The sequence below is a fragment of the Urocampus carinirostris genome, chromosome 7 (assembly GCF_059441175.1).
Source record: "Urocampus carinirostris isolate Australia breed hairy pipefish chromosome 7, RoL_Ucar_1.0, whole genome shotgun sequence".
Taxonomy (NCBI): domain Eukaryota; kingdom Metazoa; phylum Chordata; class Actinopteri; order Syngnathiformes; family Syngnathidae; genus Urocampus; species Urocampus carinirostris.
The window spans coordinates 4,009,556-4,024,903 of record NC_142355.1 but is presented as its reverse complement, the minus strand read 5'-3'; the positions used below and the strand labels follow the sequence as shown (position 1 = coordinate 4,024,903).

At 38.7% G+C, this 15,348-nt stretch overlaps 1 protein-coding gene across 1 annotated transcript; it reads right to left on the bottom strand.

Annotated features, from left to right (window-relative positions):
• Positions 1-3,482: 3,482 nt before the first annotated feature.
• On the bottom strand, positions 3,483-14,888 carry LOC148362137 (endoplasmic reticulum-Golgi intermediate compartment protein 2-like). The gene is made up of 13 exons (XM_088339561.1): positions 14,636-14,888; positions 14,460-14,568; positions 14,345-14,391; positions 8,689-8,756; positions 8,381-8,421; positions 8,194-8,295; positions 5,558-5,650; positions 5,345-5,400; positions 5,177-5,275; positions 4,990-5,087; positions 4,747-4,909; positions 3,698-3,777; positions 3,483-3,616 (listed from the first exon to the last, which is right to left on the bottom strand). Exons 1-13 carry the CDS (start codon positions 14,739-14,741, stop codon positions 3,542-3,544), a joined length of 1,137 nt encoding a protein of 378 aa, XP_088195687.1. The 5' UTR covers positions 14,742-14,888; the 3' UTR covers positions 3,483-3,541.
• Between the last annotated feature and the right edge of the window lie 460 nt (positions 14,889-15,348).

The following is a 15,348-nucleotide window of genomic DNA, read 5'->3' as shown; positions in this document are numbered from 1 at the left end:
CTTAACTTATAAATTACATTAATGCTCTGCACCTGTTAAATGAAAGCATGAACTGATGGCTAATCCTATTATGAAAAAAGTCCATGTAACATTGTTGGATAGCTCGACTTGCTGTTAGCTTGCCAATATAGTACTATCATTAGTTCATTACTATCATGAATGAGGTGAAGCCAAATCAGAATCCTTGCATGCCTCACTCAGCACCTGCAGACTTTTAACACATTAAACGTTGCAAACTGCTCCTTTTGGATTTAAAGAGAAAGAACTTTAACACTGAATAAAAATATAGTGCCGAGTGAAAGTATTGGCTCCCAAAGACTGTCATATTGCCACATTTCAAGCTTTAAACTTCATGGTAAAAAACAAACTACTTTCTAAAAAATGGACAACATGTGAGACACCTTCATGGAGTGGAACCAAATTATTTCAACATTTTATATTTAGAACAACAAAAAACTGAACAGTAGATCTTACCTCTGGCATTTTCTTTCACTAGTAGGAAACAATTAAATATTTGACATTGTTTACCTTAATAGTAATCTGTAGTTACATGCTCGTTTTCTTACTAGCGGACTGAAAGATGTCTGCATGCACTTTTAGTATGGAATTGGCAGACTAGTCGCATTTTGATTGAAAATTGTGGTCCTGTTTCTGATGCTTGTATGGCCAAAATATTCTACTCGCTGAACTTTGTTGTTTTTCCAGTGCTTTGTTTTCTAAGTGATGAGGAAAAAAGCCGATTAGTACACTACCTTAAGACAGATATCGAAAACAACAATAAATGTTCAAGAAGCTTTTCTGACATTTTCAAACATTATTCCGAAATCCACAAGTAACAAAAAATTGGCGGATACTTTGTTTTGTGGACCACATCACTGAGGAGAAAGATGATGAAGCAGAGGCTGAGTGCCTTACTCAAAAGCCACGGAGATAAATGTACGCATATCAGCCTGCTGGTCGTGAAAGTGTTGAAACTTGATTGTTAGCATTGCTGCTAGTCACCAAGATCGAGCTGAGGGGTGCAAAAGCACAGTGATAAGTTTAAAGTTTAGTAGGCACTCAAAATGAGAAAGTTCAATTAATTTTGAACTTGCAATGAAAACAGGGGAGCGAGTCCAAACTTCTGGTAAGAAATTCCAACCTGTTCTAAAAGCCCTCCCCCCGAGCCCTTTTTTTTTATTGCATCTCCTAGGTTGTGAGGCCCTCACCTTGATCTGTAAATTTAATGCAATCGTTTGATATGGATGCCCCCTCAACAAGGGATATCGTCATCTCTGTTGAACTAAAGCTCAAAGGACAGTCAATGCGCCTCACAAATAACTTTCAGTGGGATATTGTCTTTGATTTGTTAAACATGTTTTATCTGCTTTGTAGCGGTTATAAACCACAATTTGCAGTCATAATCCACAAATGATAAATGCTGAGATAACTTATTTAGCAAAAACCCACACCCACACAGTTCATGATCAGAAAATTAAAGGCTAAAATCATACATTAAAATTGGAATTATAATACTCAAAATAACGTCTTTTGATTTTTTTATTAATTCCTCATATTTATTTTTAGAACTTATTTCGTAAAGAAAATTAGTTTTTTTTAAATATATTTGAAGAGTGATATTTTGTATTAAAGGCTTTTCCGGTGGAAATGAGGTCTAACCTAACAGACCCAAGCTCCGGCATTCCCTGAGTAAATCGAGTTTGACGCCCATGCTTTAGATGAAATACAGGTAACATCGGACTGACGACCGAGAACGATTTCAACAATCTCTTGAATCCATTACAAAGGCAACATCTGCAGCCAAGACAATAAATAGTTACAAAGTGCTGTGGTAAATTACCCTGCCGGCTTTCTGCCAAAATGGTGGTACATTGTTTTGAAAATATTAAATAAAAAATTACAATTCGCCAGCCACAGTCGTAAGTCAGGTCTTGCCTGTGCTGGGATTTCTTGACATACAAGCTTTTAACTCAAAACACATCAGAAACCCTCAAGATCCACCAATGAATGGAAACATGGCTTCCAGCGGAAAAAAAAATTGCATCATGTGTTTGAAAATGAGCGTGTAATAGTTGATAGTGTTGGATCTGATCGATTTATTTAAGGGTGTTTTGCAAATGCACCGCGTGGCCAGCAGGAAGATGACAGGTTTCACAATTCAATATTATACAATATTACAAGTAAGGGCAAAGTACTTTTGTCTTGCTGCACCTTTTGTGTTCAAGTATTAGCTGCAGAGATGCTTATCATTACCAGTGATGTTTTGCATTGTGCTAGCAGCGGGCGTTTTTTTGCTTATTTTTAGCTACTGCTTGTTGCCGATCCATGAAACATTTGAAAAAATAAACAATAAAGACAATATTTGCTCACAAAGTAAATATGAAATCCTACACCCTTCCCCCCAACTCAAAGCTTTGTGAGCATTCCTCCAGTCCAATTGCATTGATTCTGCTTCTCAGCGTGATTATCATGAACGTGAAAGACTATGTGCTAAAACCTTCGACATCTAGTTCTGAAAAAATCCGCCTTCTCCGTCCACCCCGTCTGCAAGTCATTTTGTAAAATAGCGCCACCTTTGTGTAAGGAACAATGACACGCTCATGTCTCCATAGAGTATACCTGTGCAGTGTTAACCGAGTACTCATTTCCCTTGTACAGCTGTATTCCTACAAATATGGTTTACTGTACCATTGATACTGTAGTTTCAAAGACGTGAACAACTATTTTTATGAAATGCAACTGTACGGATATATTACATTTTGCTAAGAAAAAAAAAAAACTTGTTTACCGAAAGATATTCTGAAATACTGTCAAATAAACTCTTGATGTAAAAGAGACACTGACGTGATACAGAAAAGACTGTGATGATTCCAGTGTAGAGATTTTATTTAATAAACATTTACATATAGGCACCTTTTGTGTGGTATGTTTTTCTCTCATTGCAATTTAAAGTTTGGTTTTCCTTGTCATGAGTGCCGGAAGCTGTGTAACATTCTTTTCAAACTGGGCATTTTGGAACACTGATCCTGTATTCAATGGTTTCATGATAAGCATTTTGTGTTTAAGGTGCGGTCCGGAATTTGAAACTTTGTTACCATCTGCTGTCATCTTCTGGCTTAAGGTCATGAGGGCAGCCCCAGTCAGCTCTTTCATCAAATATGTGCATTTGTTTCGACGCGATTGCATAAACTCTTCATTTTTGGGTTGGCTTTTGGAGTGTTTTAAAAACATGCATTTTCTTACTTTTACACCAGCAAAAAAAACTGACGACAAGCATGAAGTCACTCTCCAACCTCCCCTTATGTCCCCCTTCTACCTAAAGCATTACGTGTCCCCAACAGCGTTGATAAAACATAAAAGCAGATAGGCGCGGTAGAAAAACAAATATAAAGGTTCTTTAAACTCATTTGAGCATTTTTAACATACCCATCAGTGAATATATTTTAATTCCAATTTTTTAAACCACCTCAAACGAAACAGCCCACCTTTAACTTTCCTCTTTAATTCAGGCCACTATCAATTCTCAACGGCTTGCCATCACTCAATTTGTCAAGGTAGTGCCAGCAGGGGGCAGTGCTTGCTCCTTTGCAGGTTGCATTTTTTCAGGATTTTCTTCCTGTAATGAGATCATAAACACAGCCAAATGAAGATAAAGCAAGGAGATTGGAAAAATCAGTTTTAAAATGTAGACCAACACCTTGAGGGGTTTGTAAATTCCCGTTTTGAAACGACAGCAGACCACATCCACAAAGACACCCATCACACCGTGTAGTATTCCTGCGGCACATGAATACATTCAATTTGATTTCAGTCTTTGTACCCCAGTTTTCAGATATTCATTACCCAAATGATGAATACAATTTAAACAGGAATCAGAATGGAGATTTTCATTTTCAGCTGAAATAGCCAGCGTCCAGGAATAAACCAGGGCGAAGAAGTCATCATTTCAACAGAAAAATTTAAAAAAACTACTGCTTGTGAGAAAGTGACGCCCTATATAATGATTTTATCAATAGTTTTAATGGTTTGAAAATACAGTGGCCCTTCTACATATGAGATGAAGGTAGTTTCTAAAATTTCTTATATCTGACACATTTTCCCATATGAAATAACTGAAAACATATAAATGTGCTCCCAGTCACCTAAAATTACCCTAAACAGCTATAAAATACAAATTCTTGTTACCTAAAATACATTCAAGTACTAATTTAATATAAAAACACAGTAATAAAATAAATAAGATATGAACTAAAGAGTTTATTATTAGTACTTATTTGAATGTGTTTTGGTGATTATGAAGATTTACTTTATAGCTTTTTAGGGTTCACTTATATGGTTTTGGGAGGACCGGAGTCAATTTTAAATTATTTCAAAATGGGAAAATTTGCACATCACATGAGCAATTTGAGCTATGAGCATGATCTTGGAACGGATTAAGCTTGTAAGAAGAGGTAACACTGTATGGGGGCGGCGGTGGCTCAGGAGGTAGAGCGCTTGTCTTGGGATCGCAGTTCGAATCCCGGCTCCCCAGTGTTACATGTCGAAGTGTCCTTGGGTAAGACACTGAACCCCCAAATGCCCCCAATAAGCAGGTTAGCGCCTTACATGGCTGCACGGCCGCTATTGGGAAATGTGAAGCACACTGTAAAGCGCTTTGGGAAGTCTTGACTTGAAAAGCGCTATATAAATACAGATCATTTCATTTCATATTGGCAAAGATGAAAGAGGAGCAATGAAACAGTTTACCGGTGGTGGTGAAGATGCCGCCGACGATGCCGCACAGACGCACGAGGAACTTCCATAGCGGCATGTGCTGCTCGCTCACTTTGACCATCAGAGAGCTGATGTCGTACTTCATGAAGATTCCCGAGATGCCATGGCTGCCCGCCGCGTGGTTGATGCTGCGCTCCTGTGCACATGCAGGAAAATCCAGATCACGAGCCGCTCCTGTCGCGCCGCTTCCCAAAATTCACAGCCAGGTCTTCTCACCCTCTCTGTGACGGAGTACTGGTGCATGTCGGCTGCAACCTGGTACGTGTTGAGCTTGGTGGGTACGATTGTGATGAAGTACTGGAACATGTGATTGGCTGATGGCAAAAAAACCCACACAAACACGCACACGCCTCGATTTTAATCCACCGACCGAAGTCTTCACAGCGAGCGTAGACATGCTTACGGTTGGTGGTGACTTTCTCGGTGCCGTCCAGCGTGCTGATGACCCCTGGGATTTCCTCGCCGAAGGACAGGTGGTCGATGCGGTGGGAAAAGTTGAAACCTGCGAAATGATGACGAGGTAGGAAGTGTCAGCGGTTACTTGAGATCAAGGTGAAGTGCGACAACTCACTGTCATGGCTGACCAGCGCTGCCAAGTGTGCGTGGCCTCGTGGATGTGGGATGGACCTGTAGACATAAATGACCCATTCGCATACTGTACTTGGAACATTGCCTTGGGAGTTGAACTAATTTGCTGGCCAAACTCATTAGAAACCAAAATATAATTGGATATCAAAATATGAAAAAGTTTCTCTTTTCATGTATGTGTGTTGGGTGTCCATACTTTCCAACGGTGATGTGGAAGTTTCCGGCCACCTTGTTGACGTCCAAATGTCCATGAATCCGGCAAGCGTTAAGCGACGTGCTGCCGTCTGAGCTGTGCAAGGACGCATGCACAAAATGTATTTTCATTCATTTGTAATCTTGGCTGTGAATGATTTTATATTTTATACATTTTACTATAAAGGATTTTATACAAGTTACATTTATTGAATGCAATGAAGATTTTTCATAGAGAAGGCTTAAGTTCGATGACAGGTCACGCAGTTACAAGTGTGGAGTGTTTTGGCTGGGGAATTTTAATAACGGCGCTGACGAAGGACGTCAGGCCTTGTTTTGATAAACGCTTGGTGTTGTTTTGAGTTTCTTCAGACATCGAGGCGACGAGGTGGAGTCAACGTGGGGAGTCTCTGGCCCGCCCATGGGAGGAGCCGACACGCCAGCTTGGGAAAAAGGCGTGGGCCGGGAGAAAGGAGATCGATCGGAGATCGAGAGGGACCATCGAGAGAGAGGCTCAACGAAGAGCGACACTAATCCGGCTAATTCCACGGAATTCACTTAGTTAAATACTTTAAGAAAATAAATCTGCCCCCGTGTGGAAATGCCGGTCTCTTGTACATTTTTCCATAAAGAAACAAGCATGCATTGTTAGGAGAATGAAGTTTGTGTTTAGTTAATGGATTCAGATAACCAATTCGAACAATTTGGTAAACGGTACATTTTTAATGTACTGTATTAAATTCCTAACACCTGTATCACGCTTGGATCCAACAATAATGCCGTTTCAGACAAAAATGTATCGGTGTTTAAATGCAATCAACTTTTGATAAAGTCTCAATTTCAATGAGTCGTTGTACTTCACCTTGATCTTAAGTCTTTAATTCATGCAATAGAAATTAATTTTTAACATCTGAAATGCACAACAAAATTTAAAAGTGCCATCCTAATGGTGCAAGACCATTTACAAGATGAAATACCATAGGTTAAATAATAAGTTAAAGGTGAGGCGAGTTGCTTGAGGTCACCTTAAATAGTTGAAAGTTACGTGTTTTCTTTATTAATTAAGTGTTGACAATGTCCACATGAGTACAAAGAGGCTGTATGCTTTGTTTTCCACCACACCTATTTGCTTTCATCTCACTTTTATCAGAGTTGTTCGGGGTGGAAGACATTGGGTTCGTGGAAATGGGGCTGTGGGGAATTCTGTGATATGATGTCATGCTTGTCCCTGCAGGTTGATTTTTTTTTGTCAGTGTAGCACGAAAATGGTAAAAAAGAGGAAAGGCCTGCTTTTAGAAAGGTCAAAACAACAACAGAAACCCCAAGAAAGAGAAAAAAAAAATATTTGAGCGCATCAAATAAATGCATGTACTGTACATCGTTAACGAGCTGACTCAAGCTGCCATCAAGACTTTAAACCAGGAGATGGAGGCAGAGAGTAACAAAGTTTCAAATTCCTTACAGGTTCCTCAAAGGCAGTGATTTTCAACCACTGTGCCGCAGCACACGAGTGTGCCGTGAGAAATTATCCAATGTCACTTTTTAAAATTTTAAAAAACATTTATGATTCTTTTTTTTTTTGCAAATATTTCATTGTCAAGTGTCTGCGCTGTAAAAACTGGGGGTATTATAAATCATATTGTAATTAAACATACTGTTCAGTGTCATTCTATAACGTTTTTGGTTAGTGGTGTGCCGCAAAATTTTTCCAATGTAAAAAGCGTGGCTCAAAAAAAAGGTTGAAAAACACACCTCTTAAGGGTACTAGTATAAAAATACAGTAAGACCTCGGTTATCGCGGTTAATGGGGACCAAAACCACACGCGATAAGTGAAAATCCGCAAAGTAGCGGCGCACCTTCAAAAAATAATAAATAAATAAATGTTTTTAATTATTATTTTTAGACGCAGTTAATGGGGAACAAAACCACCCGCAAAAAGTGAAAATCAGCAAAGTACCGACGACCCTTCAAATAGAAGAAAAAAATAATAATAATATATATTTTTTAATTATTATTTTTTAGACCCGGTTAATGGGGACCAAAACCACCCGCCAAAAGTGAAAATCTGCGAAGTAGCGACGCCCCTTCAAAAAAAAAAGCTGCGAACGTCGAACCGCGAAGTAGCAAGGTCCCACTGTGAGTCAAATTAAATAAAAAATAAAGAACTGAATCATCCCTCATGAAAATTGCACATTCTTTGTCTAAGCATGGTATTAGTGTCTCATTCATATTGCAGTGTTGCTTATTATGGCCTTATGGTAGAAGCCGTTTTTCAATCGATTTGTTCTAGACTAGAAAATTTTAAATTGTCTACGTGAGGGCAACAGTTCAAACAAATCATGACTGGGTTGGAAAGTGTGTCCAATTTTCTGAGCTCTCAATACAGCGATTGCCGATTCCGAATCCGGCACATTGAGCTACTGCAACAATTTCTCGTATCTCGGACGAATTTACCTCATAAGAAATAACTAAAAAAAAAAAAAAAAATGATCCGCCCATCACACTAAAACCTAAAACAATTGTCATCGCAGATATGTTTCAACACGTGATTGGGCAGTCTAGCTTTATCTTCATGAAATCTGCCCGGCAACAATTTCACAGTTCACATTCTTGAATTAACCGGAATGAGATAAGCCCACCCTCTGTGCTGAGCGGGTGGAGATCCTTTCATGGCTGTTTTGAAGATCAAGTCCTGCAGGGAGTGCTCCACTCGCAAACGTTCCTGGATATGAAGAAGGGTCCTGCAAATGCCATTCATATAAATAATGAGCAATAAGGTTATTTAGATATTTGGGAGATAGCGGTATCCTTGTCGCCTCAACTTACATGTGCCATATTTTTTGCTGTGGCGACAGCTCAAAGTTGACCTAAAATCATTCAAGCACAGAATTCAGGTATATCGTGTACCAGCATTTTGACATCTACAATAACTTCATACTTTGTTCAAATGATTTAATTGGGATTTCGGATATTTGTGCACATTATTTCTCCATTTTAAATTGGCAAAAACGGCAGGATGTGTGGTGTTTATGATGTAGATCCATCCCAATCTCTCAAATCAGATCATTTTAATTTTCTAGGAATAGCTTGAATAATAGACAGGAAAAAGTGTCAATTCAACCATAGCTACAAACCGGCTCGTATTTGAGTCCATCTGAAGCAACCATAGTCTCAGCCAGATCCAGAACATCTGCGCCAATATCTGTACATGTAAACAAATCAAACTCGGCGTTAACACCACTTAAGACATACATGATTTTTTGTATACAGGCTTGTAACAAGTTTTTAAAAAAAAACCTTTATATGACATTTTAACAAATTTAGATATTCTCACAACAAATGTAGTAAGCACAACAACAATATTGACCCTTGCCGATATGTTGAATTATATGGCCAAACCAAATTTTAACAATAGCAAGCTTTTATGCACACATCTTTTGAATCATAATGAAATAGAGACTTCTAAGAGTGCTATATAGAATAGAATATACCGTTATTGTCATTGTTACAAAATGGTTTAACATATTGTGACAACGAAACTGGGCATGACACTCCAGTTTCACACATTCACAGTGAGGTAAAAAAGCCAAGAAGATAAAGGAACAGAATAGATAAGGTTATAAAACAAGGAGGATATGGTTATAGTTGTAATTTACACAATATTTACACAAGGAATGTCGGCATGTAGGATGTTACATACAGTTTGGTATCGTAAGGGTTTGTGCAATTATACATTTGGTGCAAAAAAAAAGTCATCATAGTGCAAAAAAAAGTCAACATTGTGCAAGGTGATACCTGGTTTTGTTAATATACACACATCTATACCTTTTGCCTACTTAATGTGTTTGTAAAAGGATAATTATCATGTTCAAGACACAGAATGTCCCTATTCTTTTCCCAAGCTAACAAAGTGTCTATATGCCAAACTCAGGGCATATGCTACCTATCATTCATAGGCCACCTGGGAGAGCTGTCTTGTCATTGGCTAACTTGTTTTCACCTGATATAGTTGCAGGGTTGTTTTTTTTCTACATGGGTGTGGTGTAAGAAAGAAAACAAAACTTATAACTGGAGCTATTGGAAATGTAACGAAGCACCATATACAGTACCTCAAATCCTGTCCAACACTCAAATCCCTTGTACACACATGTGAAAGGCTGTTTATTGTTGACCGTTTTGGTACTCCACCGATTTGTAGCGATTGACTTTCGCATTCTCACTGGCGAAATACTGTCTCGGGTTTTCTTCAGTACATCAATAATTTTGTGGTTCAATATATGTAATCATACAGATAAGGGGGGTCCACCTACTGGTAACCATGGAAACCAGGTGAGGGATGGGCACCGCCAGCATGAACTTGCCCAAGAATCAACACGATTAAGGGTTCCATGACCATAAAACATATAGCTAGTCAAAATGATGTTATATTTACATCACTTTACAGTGTGAAATAAGATATTTTACAGCATTTCTCCACTGTGCAACATCAACAAATCTTGAGTTCTTAAAAACTTACAAAATTTAAACTTTGTGGTGTTTGTGCATTACGTCTTTAAATGCTCATCCGCTATCTGTCCAAGTCATGTAAAATACTGGTCTGCTATTGGTTTGCGTCACAGCATCATGAAAATACAGATGTGCTATTGGCTACGTTATTGTATTTTTGTACTGTATTTATTCGCAAGAAGTCCCAAGGCTTGCATTGATGCCGAACGAGGAAGCAAAATCACGATAACCTCTGTGAACAGCCTCCGTCATAAGATTGATAATATGTGGCCTGCCAGAACTGTCGACCGCCATATAAATAGAATTGTACATGATTTATTTTTTCACCAGATGATGGCAGCAACCCTTTGGCCACCTTGCCCTTGGCTTTCTGTGAGAATTTTAGGCCAGCCAATTTTATATCTGGTAAATAAAAGAAGGAAAGTTAAATGTGAGGGCCACCGCTTCCCGGACAAGTGGGAATTGGAGTTTTTATTTCACGGAAATCCGAAAGAACTGCATCTGTCTAATTTGCCAAGAGACTGGCTGTTTTCAGAGAATACAATATCAAGAGGCACTGCCAGGCAAAACACGCGAACTACAAAAAGCTAACTGGAAATAAAATGGAAGCCGTTTGAACGCACAGCAGCACTTTTTCACAAGACCATGCGAGTCATATGAAAATACTACAAAGGTGAGGTACACGGTTGTGACGCTGATCGTCAAGCACTGCAAACCTTTCGCGGAGGGCGATTTTATTAAAGACTGTTCATAGAATGCCAGCCCTCATACAAATTCAGTTTACCAAATCTGGTAAATTGAGACACCCCTGGCTTACACGAACCTCACCGCGTGTCATTGAATAGTAGTTGCCCAAAACTGTCTCAACCTCAACAATGTGATCGCGCACCTGTCAATCTCCTCGGCTCCATGCCCTTACAAACTGTCGTATTTTCCCTTACAAAATAATCTTACACCACATTTTTTTTCAAACGTGTTTTTTTTCTGTAGTTTAACGTGTTATATTGTACATGTGTTTCGTTATATCATATATATAACATAATAATACGTACTATAATGCATCAAAGCAAGTGAGCCGCTTGAGAGCCGGTGTTGTGCCGAGAAATGCATCCCTGCTGAGATTTGCATCCCCAAGCTACTATAACCACTTTTACCTCGTTTTATCTCACTTTTATATCACTTTTCGGGAATGTAATGGCAAACATATAACCAAAACCATTTCGTCTTGCATTTGTTGGGACTGTATTACAATTTAAACCATTCTGTCTTTGTATTTGTTGAGAATGTAATCGAACGGTAATGCACACCGTATATAAATCACTTTTGAGCAGGTAACATGTTTATTTTTGCTTTTTTCTACTCAAATCGCTCGTATTAAAACTGTTATGCACTCTACCATAAAGCTTATTTCAGCATAATAAGCTTTATGGTAGAGTGCATAACAGTTCTTGAAAAGTGATATAAAAGTGAGATAAAACGAGGTAAAAGTGGTTATAATGGTGTAACAGAGTTGAAATTTGATTGTTTTGAATGTTTTTTTAAATTCTGACAAAATCTGTGTTTTTGTTGTATTACTGTTAATATTCCGGTACCTCATTCAAATGTTAAGTCTGCGACTGTCTTTTTCGTTTGGCACTTTATGGGCTTCAGCGCGTGCCGTAGCTTCAGCTAATTCGCATCGCGCTGAAGGTAAGATGTGCCCAATATCAGTTGGATAAAAAATGCATATTTTGCTAGATATAGGAGCTGCTTTCACAAATAATTTTTGTATATAAAAAAAATAAGTTGTGCTAAATGATGTATATTAAAAAAGCACTAAATATGAAGTGAAGTAATACAGCTTGAAACGATGATGCAACATGTTTTGATGCAAACACGCCACGAGGTGCTGCCTGTTGATTGATGACCCGTTTTTTTGTATTTTTAATGTTTTAGATGATTGCAGTCGTGAACAGATGCCCTGACTTTTGTAATGTTTTGTTTACTGAATGCAGGCAATAAACCGAGTGGCTGTGAAACCTTGTGTCGCGCATGATTGAGGGTCGTTACACGTAGCTATGGGATGCAAATATCGGCAGGGATGCATTTCTTGGCATAACATCGGCTCCCTTTATTGAGTTGAGCCGAAAAAGCCGGTTCTCTAAAAAGAAACTGACTTCCTTTCACTACATCAAACCGCTCGCTTCGTTTGCAAGGAAAAAACGATACCAAGATAGAGGCTACCGCGGCGAACTCCTTTGACTTGATTGATTGTTTCGTGATAGTTGGCTTATACCGGTGTTATGCCGATAAATGCACCCCTGCCGATATTTGCATCCCCTAGCTACTATAACCACTTTTACCTCGTTTTATCTGTCTTTTATCTCACTTTTCGAGAACTGTTATGCACTCTACCATAAAGCTTATTATGCTGAAATAAGCTTTATGGTAGAGTGCATAATAGTTTCAATACGAGCGATTTGAGTAGAAAAAGGCAAAATAAACATGTTACCGTCTCAAAAGTGATTTATATACAGTGTGCATTACCATTCGATTACATTTCCCGAAAAGTGATATAAAAGTGATTTAATGATCTTTAATGAGTTGAGCTGAAAAAGCCGGTTCTCTAAAAAGAAACGGACTTCCTTTCACTACATCAAACCGCTCGCTTCGTTTGCAAGGAAAAAAACGATACCAAAATAGAGGCTACCGCGGCGAACTCCTTTGACTTGATTGATTGTTTCGTGATAGTCGGCTTATACCGGTGTTATGCCGATAAATGCACCCCTGCCGAGATTTGCATCCCCTAGCAACTATAACCACTTTTACCTCGTTTTATCTCACTTTTATATCCCTTTTTGGGAAATGTAATCGAACGGTAATGCACACTGTATATAAATCACTTTTGAGCAGGTAACATGTTTATTTTGCCTTTTTCTACTCAAATCGCTCGTATTGAAACTGTTATGCACTCTACCATAAAGCTTATTTCAGCATAATAAGCTTTATGGTAGAATGCATAACAGTTCTCGAAAAGTGATATAAATGTGAGATAAAACGAGGTAAAAGTGGTTATAGTAGCTAGAGCAGGGGTCGGGAACCTTTTTGACTCAAAGAGCCATAAAAGCAAAATATATCAATTTTATTTTGGGAAAGAGCCACACCATATATTATGAGACAAATTTACTAAATTGCTAAACCCGCGCCCCAGACAAAAGCTTAGTCTTCAGCACATTTACTTTTGATGATTTGATAAAAATTATGAAAAGAGAATAATGCCAGAGCCCGTGTCCCAAAATCAACAACCATACCACTTTAAACTTGTCTCTTTCTTGCAATGACTCAAGATCGGTTAAACTCATTTTGACCATTTTTTTCATACATATTGGTTTCAAAACCAGATGTAAGCAGTTATTTTGTAAAAACGTCACAACATTCTGCAAACAGGGAGCCTGATGTGCTTATCTATGGCGCAGACGGCGTAGGGCGAGAGATGGGGGGGAGGGCTTGCACTTTTTGCATAGCTCCATCCCTCCCACTCACCCAATCAAAAAACTTTAAGTTCTCTTCTGGTGTTTTGGTGTATTCATAGTTTGTTCTGTGGATTCATCATAAGGTATCTGAACACTGAAGACAGATAATATAGTGATGTTTTATATAACGGATTATTTAGCGTTGTACAGCCAGAACAAGTTTTTTTTTTTTTTTTGGTGACACCTTTACTGTAAATTGTAGTGAAAAACGTGCCCTATATATACTGCGAAGTACTGCTCCATTGTTAAGTTTGGTTTGGCTCTGCGTGTATCTGAACAGGTTTAATAGCTTATGTTTTGGACGAGATGGAGAAAATTTGCATGCAATCAAATTTGTCTCTGAGCCACAGGTACTCATAGAAAGAGCCATATATGGCTCGCGAGCCATAGGTTCCCGACCCCTGAGCTAGAGGATGCAAATCTCGGCAGGGATGCATTTCTCAGCATAACACTGGCTCTCTTCAATGACTTGAGCTGAAAAAGCCGGTTCTCAAAAAAAAGACGGACTTCCTTTCACTACATCAAACCGCTCGCTTCGTTTGCAAGGAAAAAAAACAATACCGAGATAGAGGATACCGCGGTGAACTCGTTTGACTTGACTGATTTGCCGTTTGGTGATAGTCGGTGTGTACCGGATGGTACCCATCATTGACAAATTTACGTACAGATTTTCTTGTACGTCTTACACGTCTTATAATGCATAATAAACGTACTTTGTACGGCAAAAACGTACAGGTTGACAGGTATGGAATCGTCAACGAATACTACTTACACTGGCATCTCATGGCGACCGTAATGTCAATGTTTATCCTCAGTTTGCTGCAACAGACAAGGCAGCGAATGAAATACACGTTGACTAAAAGTTTCCAACTTCCTGGTGTTAATACCTGCTGAAGTCTTTGTCCACTTCGTACTCGTACTTCATCCATGTGTCCCTGTAGACGAAAAACTCCAAGAAGGCAAGCACAGCCATGGCAGTGAACGCAAGCAGAGACACTAAATAAATTAAAAATAATGGAAAGCGTGAATTTTGGATACAAGATGAAGAAACAGTCGGCATCACCTGTGCCTCCGCTGGCTGACACCTCCACATAGCTCTCGGGGATTTTAGGGAAGGCGTCCAGCTCCCTGACCAACGTCAAAGCTTTCTTTTTGTTCAACCTCCTCATCTTTATCAACTTTGGAGTCAAATGGTGGCTTTTTTTCCCGCTGCCGTCAAGTTGGAATAATGACGTTTGGCGACATGACAGCTGCTAGCTTGGTAACTCGTTAGCGAGGAAGCAATTTAGCCTGCCGGGTGAACAAATTGCGCATGCGCAAAGAGTATGTCAGTTATGGTTTTAAACCACAGCCGTTTTCGCGTAGCGCCATCTGCTGGGTCATCTAAGTACTACAATGTGGGTAAATTTATGTTACCTATCAAGCTCCACAGCTCCATGCCCTTACAAACTGTCGTATTTCCCCTTACAAAATACAAAATAATCTTACACAATTTGTTTTTCAAACGTGTTTATTTATGTAGTTTAACATGGTATATTGTACATGGGTTTTGTTATATCATATACATTGTTAATGAACATTTTGTTGTGAGATACTGAGTTGCTCGACATGAATGAGGTTTGTCATAAAAAAAGCTTGTAGAAGGAAAAAATACATGCAATATAATTAAGTAGAATTTTCTTTTTCAATTATTAATTAATTTTCTGCATTAAATTATTGTTGGTCATATACTCATTAAAGGGATAACCACAAAACTGTCTTTTTTCATTTTCTCCT

What these genes read in the sequence shown, in the direction of transcription:
- LOC148362137 (XM_088339561.1), bottom strand. Translation starts at nt 14,741, where the DNA reads ATGAGGAGGTTGAACAAAAAGAAAGCTTTGACGTTGGTCAGGGAGCTG. An exon ending in CAGCAAAAAATATGGCACAT is followed by an intron (nt 8,296 to 8,380) that starts GTAAGTTGAGGC and finishes TGGCATTTGCAG; the next exon opens with GACCCTTCTTCATATCCAGG. An exon ending in GAATTTACAAACCCCTCAAG is followed by an intron (nt 3,617 to 3,697) that starts GTGTTGGTCTAC and finishes ATCTCATTACAG; the next exon opens with GAAGAAAATCCTGAAAAAAT.